Source organism: Meleagris gallopavo, chromosome 9 (assembly GCF_000146605.3).
Source record: "Meleagris gallopavo isolate NT-WF06-2002-E0010 breed Aviagen turkey brand Nicholas breeding stock chromosome 9, Turkey_5.1, whole genome shotgun sequence".
Lineage (NCBI taxonomy): Eukaryota > Metazoa > Chordata > Aves > Galliformes > Phasianidae > Meleagris > Meleagris gallopavo.
The window spans coordinates 5,187,979-5,202,050 of NC_015019.2; the positions used below are offsets into that span (position 1 = coordinate 5,187,979).

At 57.8% G+C, this 14,072-nt stretch overlaps 2 protein-coding genes across 3 annotated transcripts; one reads left to right on the plus strand and one right to left on the minus strand.

Moving 5' to 3' along the window:
- Positions 1 to 6: 6 nt before the first annotated feature.
- Positions 7 to 7,560, plus strand: SYTL4 (synaptotagmin like 4). The gene is given in 18 exon segments (XM_010715230.3): positions 7 to 83; positions 1,168 to 1,310; positions 1,403 to 1,618; positions 2,072 to 2,181; positions 2,333 to 2,447; positions 2,586 to 2,693; positions 2,989 to 3,118; positions 3,197 to 3,287; positions 3,379 to 3,482; positions 3,565 to 3,651; positions 3,901 to 4,079; positions 4,225 to 4,327; positions 5,101 to 5,262; positions 5,917 to 6,022; positions 6,150 to 6,249; positions 6,895 to 6,908; positions 6,911 to 7,102; positions 7,277 to 7,560. Coding segments are annotated over 17 exon segments (2,070 nt in total). The 5' UTR covers positions 7 to 83; positions 1,168 to 1,200; the 3' UTR covers positions 7,420 to 7,560.
- Positions 7,561 to 7,896: 336 nt separating this feature from the next.
- SRPX2 (sushi repeat containing protein X-linked 2) lies at positions 7,897 to 14,016 on the minus strand. 2 transcript variants are annotated; one of them, XM_010715231.3, is made up of 11 exons: positions 13,399 to 14,016; positions 13,068 to 13,305; positions 11,273 to 11,359; positions 10,990 to 11,181; positions 10,683 to 10,859; positions 10,162 to 10,288; positions 9,929 to 10,050; positions 9,644 to 9,823; positions 9,374 to 9,507; positions 9,177 to 9,298; positions 7,897 to 8,785 (listed from the first exon to the last, which is right to left on the minus strand). In XM_010715231.3, exons 2-11 carry the CDS (start codon positions 13,135 to 13,137, stop codon positions 8,605 to 8,607), a joined length of 1,392 nt encoding a protein of 463 aa, XP_010713533.1. In that variant the 5' UTR covers positions 13,138 to 13,305; positions 13,399 to 14,016; the 3' UTR covers positions 7,897 to 8,604. The 2 variants fall into 2 exon arrangements, with proteins under 2 accessions (XP_010713533.1, XP_003208405.1); XM_003208357.4 differs by having other exon boundaries at positions 13,387 to 14,016.
- Positions 14,017 to 14,072: the final 56 nt, after the last annotated feature.

Consider the following 14,072-nt stretch of genomic DNA (forward strand, 5'->3'; position numbering starts at 1 on the left):
ATCGGGGCGGAGGGTTTGCGCTGCGACCGAGGGGGGGATCGCAGCTACGGGTCTGGACGTCCGGGACTTGGGAGCGGGCCCCGGTAGGTATGGCATGGCATGGGGGGCTCCGGCCGTGCCGTACTGCGCTGTGCGGGCGGTGGAACTGCGCCCGTGTCCGTGTGTCTGGCAGTTCCGAGCTCGCACCCCTCCGATTTGTTCGGCCGTGCGCGGCAGTTGTCATGGCTCTACCTCGACTCCGTGGCTTTCCCAGGTAGTGCCGTGAAGGCACTCGGACCCACTGGAAACGCAAACACGGGGTTGGCCAGCGGAACCGGACGGTGCGCGTCCCGGGGAGGCGGCGGCGGGCGGGGAGTCGCGCAGCTCTGTGCACGAGCCGGGCAGCTGTATTGACAGTGTGACAGCGCTGTCTGCGTCGGCACCGAGTCCTCTTGCTCCGCGCTCACGCCCCTGAATTCCCTCCCGTACGAAGGCTGTAGATCCCTGGGAGCCCTCCTCCCGCTGACCCCTTCCCCGTGCCCTGGCAGCGGCCCCGCGGCTGCAGCAGCGGTGCGGCGGCTCCGCAGACAGGAAGGGCCCTCCTCGGCGAGGTCAGGAGCGGAGGTTTTCCGCTGCGGAAGCCCAGGAAAGCAGCCGAAGTCCCTTGGCCGAAGGGCCGCGGGCTGCACGGCACAGCCGTCCCGGTGCCGGGTGGTGCCGGCTGCCTGCAGACCAGCAGAACCGGTGCCGCCGGCCTGTGGCGCTGGGAGGTGAGCTGGGAGCACGAGGTGCCCTGCCCTGCTCTGCCCTACATACGGGCTGCGAGCCTGGGGGAGCTCACTTCTGCCTGCTGTCTGGATGGGGCTGGAGGTTGCCATCTTTGGGGCCAGCTCCCACTTCTGCAGCCACCGTCCCTGTGCTTTCACAACCCAGCTGATACAGGTGCCTGGCTGGTTGCTGGAAAAACACAGAGAGCTGTACCTTGTGCAGGGCTGACAGGAGGCTGGGAGTAGGAATGGGAGTGTAGCCGTGCTGAGCAGAATGCAGTGCGTGTTGGAGGCACAGGATGAGGCTCTGAGCTGTCCTGGGGACCGCAGTGTGGTGTGGGGATGGCAGTGAGCCCTGCATGGGTCTGAGCAGGGAGCGGTGCAGAGCTGTAACCCCGCCATGGGCTTTGCTTGCCTCCAGTACAGACGCATCCAGCTGCTGGGGGTCAGGGTGATGTCGGAGGCTGTGGATCTGTCCTTCCTGTCGGATGTCGAGAAGGATTTGATCCTGCAGGTCCTGCAGCGCGATGAGGAGCTCCGTAAAGCAGAGGAGAGGAGAATCAGGTGTGGTTGGGGTTTGCTCAGAGGCTGAGGCCGGCCGGGAGCTCTACTTGGTACTCAGGCTCTGACCACTCCCACTGTTGGGCTCCATGCAGGCGCCTGAAGAATGAACTGCTGGAGATCCGGCGCAAAGGAGCCAAGCGGAGCAGCCAGCGCTACAGCGAGCGGACCTGTGCCCGCTGCCAGCAGAGCTTGGGCCGCATCAGCCCCAAGGCCAACACCTGCCGGGGCTGCAACCACTTGGTGTGCCGGGACTGCCGCTCCTACGGCCCCAACAGCTCCTGGCGCTGCAAAGTCTGCAGCAAGGAGGCGTGAGTACACGGGGCTTGGGGATGAGCGGCATGGGTCTTCTGTGTGCTCCTCTGTCCCCTTTCTCCTTCTGCTCACCCCAGCCCAATGCCCCACAGCCAGCCTTGTGGTCCAGCCCTAGGTTCTCAGCCTGGGGGCCGCTGTCAAGGTGAGTGCTCCTGGTTGGGTGATGAAGAGCAGGGCCATGCCCTGCTCTGGGGTGTCCTTTGTACCCACCCTGCTCCTGTCTCCCCATTATGTGACTTCAGCCTGTGTTTCACGCAGCCCAGGTTTCTTTCCTCTCCTTGGCCTCACCTGTCCTGCAAAGCCCTCCTCTTATTCCATATTGACATTAACCCATTGTCTGTCCAGGGCAGTCTCTGCTCAGCCACTTCTGTCTATGCTCCTCTTGACCTGGCTTGCAGTACCATGGGCAGCTAAAGGGAATGGTTTCTCACTGCCCCTCTGCCCCACAGGGAGCTGAAGAAGACAACAGGGGACTGGTTCTACGACCAGAGGGTCAACCGCTTTGCTAACAGGCTGGGCAGTGACATGGTGCGCCTGTCTCTGCGGCACAGGTCTGCAGGTAGGGTAGGTCAGGAGGTGCTGGAGCCATGTCTCCTTCTGCAGCCTGGAGTGAGGTGGTTGTGACCCTCCGGGGTGCTTCAGCTTTCCCTGGGCTCTGCTGTGAGCTTTCCAGCTGGACTGTGCCCCTCCTGAGTCCTCTCTGCTTTCAGCGAGCAAAAGGGAGACAGTGGGACAGACACTCCTGCAGAAAGCACAGCTTGGTGACCCCAAGGGCTCCTCTGCAGCCCGGCAGAAGAGCCCCCAGGAGCCCCAGAAAGTGCTCAGGTGAGGAGGAACCTTGTTTGGAGAGGGAGTCACCGATAGCCCATTTGGGTGCAGTAGATGGGAGAGAGGCTGCCGTCCTGCTCTGACTGCTGGCCTCCTTGCCAAGCAGGACATGCTTGTGGTTTTGTTTGTCTGCAGTTTGTTTCCTGATGCCTCTGACCCTCGGGAAGGCAAAAGTGACACAGAGTCCATGGAAAACATGAGCCTGGATGGCTACAGACCTGCTCCTGGTACTGGGGGGGGCAGGTAGGGAAGACTGAGGCACATTGTCATTGCAGTGCTGGCCTGGCAGAGAGCGAGGGCTTCTGCCAGAGGCTGGTTGCATCTGTTTGCTGCCATGGTTCTAATGAGGGAGATGCTGGCTCTCCTCTCCAGGCTGAAACCTCAGGCTGGGCAGGCAGGTCCTCTGCTCCAGGCTTGCTCATGTGGCTCCTTGGAGCTCACAGCAGCAACAGCTCCCAGCTAAAGCCTGGTTTCCTGGCCCTGCTGCTTTTGGCTGAAGTGCTGGCCTGAGACAGAGCTTTTTCTGTATCCTCTGCAGAAGGAACTCTCTGGATAAAGCCACCACTATCAAAGAGGGAAAGCAGATTGCTGGACCAGCAGGACCCGTGGCAGCCAGCCTGACACTCCCTCTGCCCTCCAAAAATGTGCTTTCTGTCACCAACGGACGGGTGCGTTCTGCTGCCCAGCTGGGGCTGGGTACTTGGAGTCCCGTCTGCTCTGCTCTGAATGGGGCTTCTCTTCCCTAGGAGACTCCCACAGGCAGCCGAAGCAGCACGTTGGTGAATGATCATGAAGCCATCTTCAAGAAGAACCCCCGGAGGGTGGTGAGACCCGCAGGTGAGAGGTTGGGCTTCCTAGCATGCAGCTGGTCCTTGCTGTGCTGTGATGGAGCAGCAGTGCTCTGCTAATCCCACAAACTCCTGTGCAGACTACACCAAGTCAGTGATCGACCTGCGCCCAGAGGAATTTGTGGGTGAAAGCAGCTCTATGGGAGACAGGAGCAAGTCAGTGCCCGGCCTCGCCACAGAGCTGGTGAGACCTTTGGTGGTGCTGGAGCTGGCTGTGTCTGTGCTTCCCCACACTCCCCATGTGAGCTGTTTCTCTCTGATTGCAGGATGAGGAGGAGGAGGACATTGACAACCTGGTGGAGATCCATCGACAGCGGGTGGCGCGGGTCAGCATGCGTAGTGGCACCTCCTCGGTGAGTCCTGAGGCTTAGCCGTGCTACAAAAATCATGGAGAAGGGCCATGATGGGATGGCAGCTTCATCCCTTGGAATGGGATTAAAAACCAGAGGCCAAGCTGTTGTCAAGTGAGCCTGTGTGTTAATGGGGGCACCTGGTGACCATCCCAAGCCAGGCAGGGCTGGCTTAAGAGGGATTGGGAACAGCCTTGCTGAGGACCACCTGGATGGTGACACTGCCCAGCTCAGCCCGGCCGTGCTTTGCAGAGCACACTGGGGAGCATGGTCAGCATCTACAGCGAGGCTGGTGATTTCGGGAACATCGCAGTCACTGGAGGAATCTCCTTCTCCCTGAGCTACGAGCAGAAGACACAGACATTGTTCATCCATGTGAAGGAGTGCCGGCAGCTGGCCTACGGGGACGAGACCAAGAAGCGCTCCAACCCGTGAGTGCTGGGAGGGAAATGGTGGCAGAAAGTAGGGAGGGACAGGTTGGTGGCATCGAGAGAGGTGGGAGCTGTAAGCAGGGGTCTTGGAAGAGTGGGAGGTCTGGAGTTGTACATGGGGGCTTGAGCCTGTTCCTCCGTTCAGGTATGTGAAGACTTACCTCCTCCCTGACAAATCCCGGCAAGGGAAGCGCAAGACAACCATCAAGCGCAACACCGTAAACCCGCTGTACAACGAGCTGCTGAAGGTGAGCAGGGATGGGCCAGGACAGCCAGCTTCCCTCTGCCTGAGGCTGCAGCACAACGAGCTGAGCTGCCCTGCTGGGTTCTGCCTTCCCCTCCCTGCCTGGGGAAATGGGCTCCAAACCCTGAGCTGGATGCACATTTAGATACTTTGCCCTGAAAGCTGGAATAAAACAGCTCCAGGCTGGGTCACTGCTCTGCTATCACTGTTGTCACATCCCTGTATGCCACGCAGCCCGTGTTCCTGTATCTTATGCCACCCCCTTCTGCTGAACTGAGGTTGCTGATTTCCCTTGGAGAAAGCTCCTTAGCGCCAGGGCTGTATGGGCTGCAGGGCAGCAGGGCTGTGCAGGCAGAGATAAGGCAGGGCTGGCCCTAGCAGTAGGAGCACTCTGCACTGCCTTTCATGCTGCTGTCCCTGCTGCGGCTGGCACAGGACAGTGGAGAGCGCTGGTCTCTGTTCTGAGTCCTGCTGCACCATCCCCTGTGATGGGAGGGAAGTGGGGAACTGGAAAGTGCACTCTGGTTTCCAGGCTCCTGTGGCTCAGTTTGCCACAGGAGCCTCAGTGTGTCAGTTTGTTGAGCTCTTGTGCTCCAACCACCTGAGGCTCACCAGGCTGGCACCGCTTCCCTTGTGGTGGGAAGGAGTGGGGTGGCTGTGTGCCGTGAGCCCTGGGTGCACTCTGAGGTTGGTTCCACCTGCACAGCACATGCTCCCAGCAGCATTGAGCTCAGCAGTCTGCTGGCTTACCAATCTTTTCCCTGCCTCTCTTGTTAGTATGAGATTAATAAATCCCTCCTGCTCGCGAGGACACTGCAGTTCTCGGTCTGGCACCACGATCGCTTTGGCCGCAACACATTCCTGGGGGAGGCGGAGATCCCCATGGATTCCTGGAACTTCAGCAGCCAGCTGGAGGAGTTCCTGCTGCTGCACGGCAAGGTACTGACCCGCTGCCTCTGCCTGCATGGGGCACAGGGGTCTTGATGGAGCTGCTGCAAGTCTTGTGCCCGAATAAGTCCTGTGCCTAGATTGGGTAGCTTCCCTTTTTCTCAGCGTATCCCCTATGTGATGCAGTGGGACGTGTCCCTGCCCAGTCAGGTATTCTCTTTCTGTGTGCTCAATTACTCCAAGACTGCAGCTCTTCCAGTCTCCCTCCCCCAATAAGCAAGAATGGGAGCCAACTTCAGGGAAACAAATAGGGGAAATTGGACTTGACATCCTGTCGTGGGCTGCAGAACAGTGCAGTGAGAGGATGTTGTGCAGCTGGATGGCAACAGCAGATGCTTCTGTTGTGGATTTATTTGGGAGTCTGGTTCTCTCTACGAGCTCCTGCTGCAGACTCAGCCTTTTGCATTGCTTGGGGCCCAAGCCTGCAGGTGCTGAGCTAAACAGAATTTCCTAAGAAATGTGGTTAAGGCAAAGTACCATTCCAAAGAAGCTTCTGTGGGCAGTTGTGCTGGCTGAGCTATCTCAGGCAGAAACCAGACCTTTGGGCCAAGTGTGGGGAGTGGCTGCATGTTGACCCAGCTGTCACTGTGTCTGCTCTGGCTGCCCCAGCAGTGCTGCACTAAACCAGCCATTGCCTCTTTGCAGACTGGGGTGGATGCTGCTGGCCTCCCCCAGTATAAAGGGGAGCTGGTGGTCTCCATGAAGTACATCCCATCTTCCAAGCACCCCGGGGCTGGAAATGGCAGAAAGGGTGAGTGCTGGAGCTCCAACAGCTCTATGTAGGCTGGGGTTATGTAGTGCCCTCTACAGCCATGCTGGAAATTCCCAGTAGTGAAAATTGATTAAATCTTGTCATGTTTTCTTTTGGATTTTCTCAGGCAAAGCAGGAGAAGGTGGTGAGCTCCAGGTCTGGATCAAAGAAGCCAAGAACCTCACAGCTGCCAAATCAGGGGGCACATCGGACAGCTTTGTGAAGGGGTGAGTGAGGGTATTTGAGGGGGATACAAGTGAAAAATTTATGTTCCCTGCCTGCAGCCTAGAGCACATCCTGAACCAGAGTGGAGATCTGGGGGAGGGAAGTATGTTGCATTTGTACCCCCTGCCCATCTGTCTGCTCCTCTCTTAGTAGTGATGAATTCTTGGTAACAAACACACTGGGTTTTGGCCAGCTGAGAGGAGCTGCTCAGGGACCAGGAGGGCTGTGGCCCGTTGCTCATGATTGGAGACTGTGCAGAGGGGTCCCCTGAGCTGGGGAGGTGGCTGTGCTCTTTCTGCAGGCCTGGCCCTTCTCCCAGGCTCAGAGCTGGGAGCCAGGACTGGCTGCTCAAGGAGCTGGCCTCAAGTCATCTTCACAGAGGTCACCAAGCAGCTGTGACTCAGACAGTGCTGGTGTGAGGGCAATTGGTCCTTGGTGTTTCCTGTGTGCAGACTACTTGCAGCGCCCTGGGCTGCTTTTCAGGAGGTGAAGACACCCAGTTCCTTCCAAACCATCATGTCCCATCTTCTCAGGCCCAGTGGGGGGAGGTGGGATCCAAAGCAGACATCAGATCAAGCTGCCTTGGCTTCCAAGGGAGAAGTTAGCTGCATGTGTATTGCTAACTCCAGTGAGAATGCTTCCCCCAGCTATCTCCTGCCACATAAAACAAGGCCTCCAAGAGGAAGACGCCCGTGGTGAAGAAGACCCTGAATCCTCATTACAACCATACCTTTGTCTATAATGGCATCAACCCTGAGGACCTGCAGCACATCTGCCTGGAGCTGACTGTCTGGGACCGAGAGCCTCTGTCCAGCAATGACTTCCTTGGAGGTGTTCGCCTGGGTGTGGGCAATGGTGAGGAGCTCTGGGGGTGAGGGGCTGAGGAAGGCTGCTGTTGTGGTGGGAGAGGCCCCATGTGGCTCCCAAACCCCTGGGCAAGTGCTTTTGCCTGGAGCCACCTCTCTGCTGCAGAGGTGCTGCTCCCGTGCAGAGACAGGCTGTAACTTGCGCCCATCTCTTTTCTCCAAGGCATGAGCAACGGGCAGGCCGTGGACTGGATGGACTCCACGGGTGAGGAGCTGAACCTGTGGCAGAAGATGCGCCAGTACCCAGGCTCATGGGCAGAGGGGACGCTCCAGCTCCGCTCCACCATGGCCAAGCTGAGGCCCTAGGCAGCAGAACAGACACCAGGGCTCACCCTGGGACTGGCACAGCTGCTCTGGAGCTGCACTCGCTGCATGGCCAGATGAGTGCCAAACTTAATTATTTTTTTTTGCCTATATTTTAATAAACATGACCCTTCTCTAAACAGGCTTAGGCAGAAAGTCTTCTTGGCCTAGCTTCTCTTAAAGGGTTTTCCTTTTGTTTTAGGAAAACAAAATTTGGACCAAATGTAAGGCTGAACTTGAGCCCTTGTGGGACCTCCCTTCTTTCCCCACAGGCACAATGCTTTGAAATGTGGTTAGGTTTCTTTTTTCCCCTCCAGTTTTCTTGTTCCCACCCTCTGTGTTTCGTAACCTGCTCCCTTATTGTCTTTTCCACCCTCCTACCTAAGGATGGTGCTTGCTCTAGGACCCAGAGGCAGAGAACGGACCAGATCATACCCCAGCTGTTGGGTTATGGGGAACACTGGTGGGGGCCATGCTGAACTGACTTTTTCTACAAATTTATTAATTTCGAAGTAATATTCTACTGCCAAAATAATTCCCAGGAAGGGTAATTCCCAGGAAGGGTGCCACAATGTTGGGTGTAAGGAGAAGCAAGTAGATTATAAGCCTCTGTAATGGTGTCTTCGCTGAGCATGGGGCCATTTGCTTCTACTGAAGGCTTTTGCTGGCTCTGGCAGGAGCCTGGCATCAGTGCCTGGCCAGCAGGGCTGAGCCCAGGCAGGGACAGCATGGGTTTAAGTTGTGTATGATGTGAGGACGGCCACAATGAGGGTGAAGCTGCTGCAAAAGAGGCATCTGTAATGTCACCCTGCCTGCTCTCCCATCCTGTTTCTGCTCTGGGAGCTTTCATAGGATGTGGGGCACTCATTTGGCTGTGGTCTCTCCTCCTGTTGGGCTCCTCTTCTCCCTCCTGCCCTGGGGTTTGAACAGAGACAATCCAGCATCTCGTGATGTGGTCCAGGCTGAGTCAGGACTGTGGCCAGAGGGTGCTCCTGGCTGTTGTGCAGTGACTGCTAGTACATGGCCCTTGTTCCTGCTCCCCTCCCTGTGCCAGAGCAGCCTGAGAGTGGCTCCCTTCCTCCTGGAAGTCCTTGGGACCCTAGTCCTCCTCTACGGTGGGCGACTAGAAAAGCAGAAAGGAAGCTGTCCGTCCTCCAAGGCATGTGGCAGGGGTCTCCCCACGCTGCCTCAATCACAGGGGTCCCCGTGTTGTGCCCGCTGAACTGCCTCCTGCTCACTCAGCAGGTACGTGTCGATGAAATCAAAGAGCTCATCAGGGCTGGTGGGCAAGATGTAGCGCTCACGGTCAGTGCCTGCTTTGTCCAGGAGCACCACGTTGAAGTGGGAGCGGGTGAGGTGCAGGAACTGCCTGGGGGTGCAGAAGGGAGCTGCTGGTCAGGACTGTGGGTCCCTGGCTTGGGGCTGAGCATTCCCACCCTACACAGCTATCGTCAGGCCCTCCTGAAGGTGGTGGCTTCCACTTCCTCAAGGCTGTAAGCTGCCAGAAGGGCCTAGCGCCTCTGTGTTTGGACTCCAGGCACTGAGGACAGGCTGAGGGCATCCTTAGCCTCAGTACAGCAGAAAGGAGAAGACTTAAGAGGCAGACTCTTGCTTATGAGCCTGGCACCAAACCTTATGTCTTACCAGTCCCCAGGGTTCCCCCTATGTCCCTGTTCTCACAGGGACACCTGCCCTGGCTCTTTGGATGGCTCCCTTCAGCTGCTCATGCTTGAAAAGTCATGCATCCCATCCCCTGGTACCTGAGCTCTTCTATGATGCCAACAGACAACTGGTGCTCCCGGATGCGACCCACTTCATGTGGGGGCTGCCCCACCAGCTCAATGATGGTAACATGACGCAGATCCAGCCCGCAGGTGGCTTGCTGTAGAGGAGGGGATGCGGTGGTGAGAATGTGCTGATGGGGGTGCAAGGAGGAGGAAATAGCATGTTGGCTCACCTGCAGCATGGAGATCTGCATCTTGTAGTAGCGGTTAGCAGGGTCGGGTGCTGAGATGACAAGGAGCCGGCGTTTCTCGTAGAACTGATCCAGCAGGCTGGCTGCTGAGTTCACAGCAGTGTTGATCTGCATGGCTGAGGCAACAAGAGAGTGTGTGAGCACAAGAAGAGATGCCGCTTTGCACTCCTTCCCCAGTCTTCCAGGCAGAAACTTCCTTAAGCTTTGGGCATCTCTGCAGGTAGATTCCCTGCCTTGCCCTGTACCACTTACGTGCACAGAGGGGGTGGGAGCCTGTCCATTGCTGGGTGGACTGGCAGACCCGCAGGGAGGTACCCTGGCGCTCGTAGCCCCCATCGCACAGATACTCGCATGTGGCACCGTAGTTGTTGCCATCAGAGGTGCAAGACAGGTAGCCATGCTGCGGAGGCTTCAGAACAGGACAGCGTCTCACTGTGAACAAGGAGGCCAGGTGAGATCAGGTTAGGGGTGGAAGGGCTGAGGCCCAGCCCTGGTGGGCAGAGTGGGGAGCCTACAGCCTGAGGGAAGTCGCTTCACCTTGAACACGAATCCTGAACTTGCAGCTGGCTCGGTTGTATGCCTGGTCATAGGCTGTATAGCGGATCACATGCTCTCCTTCAGGAAACTCAGACCCGGGCTCTGGACCCCGCAATGTCACTCTGCACTCAATAGATGGGTTCTCTGTTAGATTCCCCAGGAGAGGCATTCAGATGGCACCTAGTGCAGCCCCCAGCCTTGGCTGGTGGTAATAGCACTGCCTCTGTGCTCACCTCTTGATGATGCCATCAGCAGAGTCCTTCACACGAGGTGGATCCCAATATACCGTAGCAGTCAGCTTGCCTGGCTCTGCTATCCTCTCACGGGACTCGGGGCAGCGGATCTTGGGAGGCTCAACATCTACCCACAGGAAGGAGGAATAAGCTTGGGAAACAGCTGGGGCTGTGCCATGAGAGTAGGACAATGGGCAAAAGAGTACACCAGGTGCCCAGTGATCCCACAGCTGCTGAGCACAGCCTGGCACTGGAGCAAGCAAAGCCTGATATAATGTTAGCATCGAGTGACCAGGCTCAGCCTTGCTCATGGAGTGCTGCACCTTCCATCAGCCTGAGCTTTGTGGCTAACAGCACGTTGGGGAGCAGCAGGGCCTATGGTTCTTGAGCACAAAGGTGCAAGGCACCAGCACTTGGTCAGGCACTGGGAGTGGCATCTGCAGGCACAGAGAGGATGGAGAGTACCTTTCCAGCAGTACGGATCACAAACAGCCTGGAAGGACAGTAGGGTGAGAATTTACCTACACAGATTGGCTCGCTCCCACTCCAGCGCCCATCTTCCATGCATGTGCGGCTTTGGTCACCCTCCAGCTGGTAGCCGGGCAGGCAGGTGTAGTCACAGCGGGAATCCATCTGCACCCCAGCTGAGCACACATATGAGCCCCGCAGCACCGCTGGCAGCACGTGGCATCTGATCTCTAGGCCAGAGAGAACAAAGAGGGGAGGGAAGTGGCTGGGCTGGCTGCCTGGTTGTGCCAGCAGGCAGAGACCCAGGGCTGGCAGTGCCCACAGGGAGGCCAACAAGCCCGTTGAATGGGATGCACTCACGTCGGCAGTACGCCATGCCAGACCAGTGGCGGCTGGGTAAGCACTGCACAGCACTGCGGCCCACCAGTCGGTAGCCACGGGCACAGCTCAGCTCGCAGCGTGTCCCCAGGCTGCTGCGGTAGTTGCCTCCCCGGGGCGAGTAGCAGGTTGCCTCTCCACGGTAAATGTTCAGCGTGGCACACCACTGGGGCACTGCAGAGAGAAGAGAGGTGAGGGGTATGTATAGCTTGGCCAGGTCTTGGTTTCCTCAGGGATCTGAGGGACAGGCTTGAGGTGCTGTTACCTCGGCGGTAATCCAGGGCAGGCTCAGGGGGTGCTTCTTCCACATATACTTCATTGGTGTGGCTCTCAGCAGTATAGTAGCCAGACCCTGCACAGGAGTGAGATGAGGGCACTGTGTGACGTTTCATGGCTGCACCTAAGTGATGAGACTGCCTCATGCAGCAGCACAGTCCGGTCCCAAACTATCCCATAATTCCCTAGAGAGAGATCCCACCTCTTGGCAGGCTTCGTCCTGCTGTCCTAGCACTTCCAGGCTTGATGCAGAAGGGTTAAGCAGGGCAGACAGTGAGCCTGCAGACTGGCACCAGCCGCAGACTAAACAGCCCCAGGGACAGACGTGGTTACTGCAGGAAGTGGGTGCTGGCCTAGCAGAGACCCCTGGCCTTTTGGTGGTCAGGAGGGAAGGAAGGAAACCTCCCTCCTGCCTGTCCCAGCACAGCAAGGGATGAGAAGCATGGCACTACGCTGGAGTGAAGGATGAAGTTGCTGGAAGAGCTTGCCTGGTGCTGCTGGCCCCGTGCCATCCCTGCTGCAGACAGTGATTTCTGGCCAGCAGACAGGGACAGCTCAGTGAGGGCCTTGCATCAGCCCTCTGACCAACACACCAACTCCAACACCCCAATGATGAAGTGACCAGTGGGACAGAAGGAAGGTTGTGGGGGCTGGTGAAGAAGGCCTGCATGCAAGGAGAGCTGGCGCTGAGCCTTGCAGCCCCCTGGGCCTCGCAGTAAGCCGTCCGGCCGCGGCATTCCCCAGCACTGAGCTCACGTTTCCGCCCCTTTCCTGATGTCCTCCCCGGCGCTGCCCCCTCCTCACCTCCTCCATTGCTGCAGGACCGCACCTCACTGCACTCTGCTCATTTTTGATCTGTCCAAATGGGCAGCTCCTGGTAGCACCCATTGCCCCTTCCCCCCACCCCTGCTTTTGGGAAGGGGGAGTGTAAGCTGAAACCGATTCAACCAGCAGCTCCTATGTCATCACGTGGAGGAAACTTTATTACACATCTTTCCAGCAAGAACTTCACTACAGTGCAGCTCCCCATCCCTTCCCACAAACTCATTAAGTCACCCACTTGTTCCCACAAAGTCTTTTATCCTGCTGCCCTTCCCATGCTGGCTGGCGCCAATGCAGTACAGCAGCCCCAGAGGAGCTGATCATGGGGCTTGCACACCGTGGTTCTGTATGGCTCCCCACAGCAAGCAGCTGCCTGGCCAGAGGAGTAAAGCAATGCAAGGCAGTGCTGCTACTTTGCAGACGTGCCATTTATTTGAAGATGTTCCCTTTGCTTGGCAGGTACTGCCCTGACCATCTCAGATGGGCAGGAGCATCACTGGAGGCAGCAGTACCAGGTAGCACAGTAAAGGGAGGGAGAAGGAACAGGGAAGGGAGAATTCCCCTGCAAAGAGCAGCACAAGGGCTTTTTTCTGAGGTTGAGCCAGAGCTGGATTCCAGCCCAGCTGGGGCAGGGTGCGAGCATGCACTGGGGTTGGACGTGACCTGGTTGGGGTCAGAATGCTTCATCCAGGTCAACATCTGCTGGCCAACAGCTCCAGCAGCAGCAGGGAGTCAGGAAAAAAGTTCCGTTCCCATAAATGAGTCTGTGATAATGAGGTCAGCTGTTTGCTCATCTCTGGGTGCTTCCCAGCCCCATGGCAGTGTCCCCCCCCCATACCCCATGGCGTAGCAATGCTCTCCCAGCCCTACCATGCAGGGACTTCTTACTCCCATCACTCACCTCCTCCCCTCCCTGCCCTCACATACATTGCCCCACATGCCGGTGCCACCACGGTGCTCACCTTCATGCCACGTGGCTGACACCAGCCTGGTGAGGAACACCAGCAGGACGGGTGCTGCCTCCTGCGCCATGCCAGGGCCAGACAGCCCCACTGTGCTGGACGGGGGGCTGCCGGAGCCCCTGCGGGATGGAGCCGGGCTGGGAGCAGACCTCAGCTCCCTCCGTCGCTGCTCTCCGGCTCGTGCTCCTGCTTGGCTGTGCTGCCTCTGCTGAGTAAACCGACTTCTCCCCTCCGCTGCCTGTCCCAAACATTCAAAAGGCATGAGTCAGGCCCCAAACAACAAGATTGTCAAAAATAATAAATCCTAAGGATTCCTTACTTTTCAGAGTACCTTCTGCTTTCCCAAGGCTCTAAAAGCTTTTCAGATGTTTCCTCGCAAGCGACGGAGCCAAGAATCAATCTTCAAGCAAGGAGGAGCGGAGGAGCTCCCACCACCAGCTCCAAACTCCTGGAACAGGAGCTCCAAGGACAAACCGCAGCGATCATGGCCCTTTTTTCCAGCGGGGCAGGGCTAGCCGGGCTGAGAAATGAGGAAACCTCACTGCACGCTGTGGGGTTTGAAACCAGACCCAAGGCAATCCGTTCCAGCTGGGGTCTATTTTCCAGCTGTGGCTCAGCCTCTGTGAGGCAGAAGGAATGAATGGCAAAGGCTGGGATCTGGTGCCTGGCACTGCGGGGCGAGATGGGGCTGTGCTCTGATGCAGGGTGCAGAGGGGAAAGCCTGGCAGGCAGGTACAGGAGCTGGCACAGGGCACTGGGCTGACTGAATGTGCTAATTATGTGGCGGCCAGGCTGGTAAGCGTGCTAATTAATAACAACAGCTGTGCCGAGCTGGAGAGATCCCGCCTCCCGGCAGCTCTCCCCGTGGGCACGTGCACCGCCTGGGCACCGGGAGCAGCGTGAGAGGACGGGGCAAAGCCCACCCTATAGAGCCCAGCAGGGCGGGAGGAGCTCTCTCCTGCTTCTGCCCCCTGCAGTGTTCACAGGGTGCTGCAGCCCTGGGGC

Bases quoted from the DNA above. Each gene is read 5' to 3' on its own strand.
- SRPX2 (XM_010715231.3), bottom strand. From the start codon at position 13,137: ATGGCGCAGGAGGCAGCACCCGTCCTGCTGGTGTTCCTCACCAGGCTG. The intron at 11,360-13,067 runs GTGAGCACCGTG...ACTCCTGTGCAG, and splicing joins GTCAGCCACGTGGCATGAAG to GGTCTGGCTACTATACTGCT. The intron at 10,051-10,161 runs GTGAGCACAGAG...TATTGAGTGCAG, and splicing joins GCTGATGGCATCATCAAGAG to AGTGACATTGCGGGGTCCAG.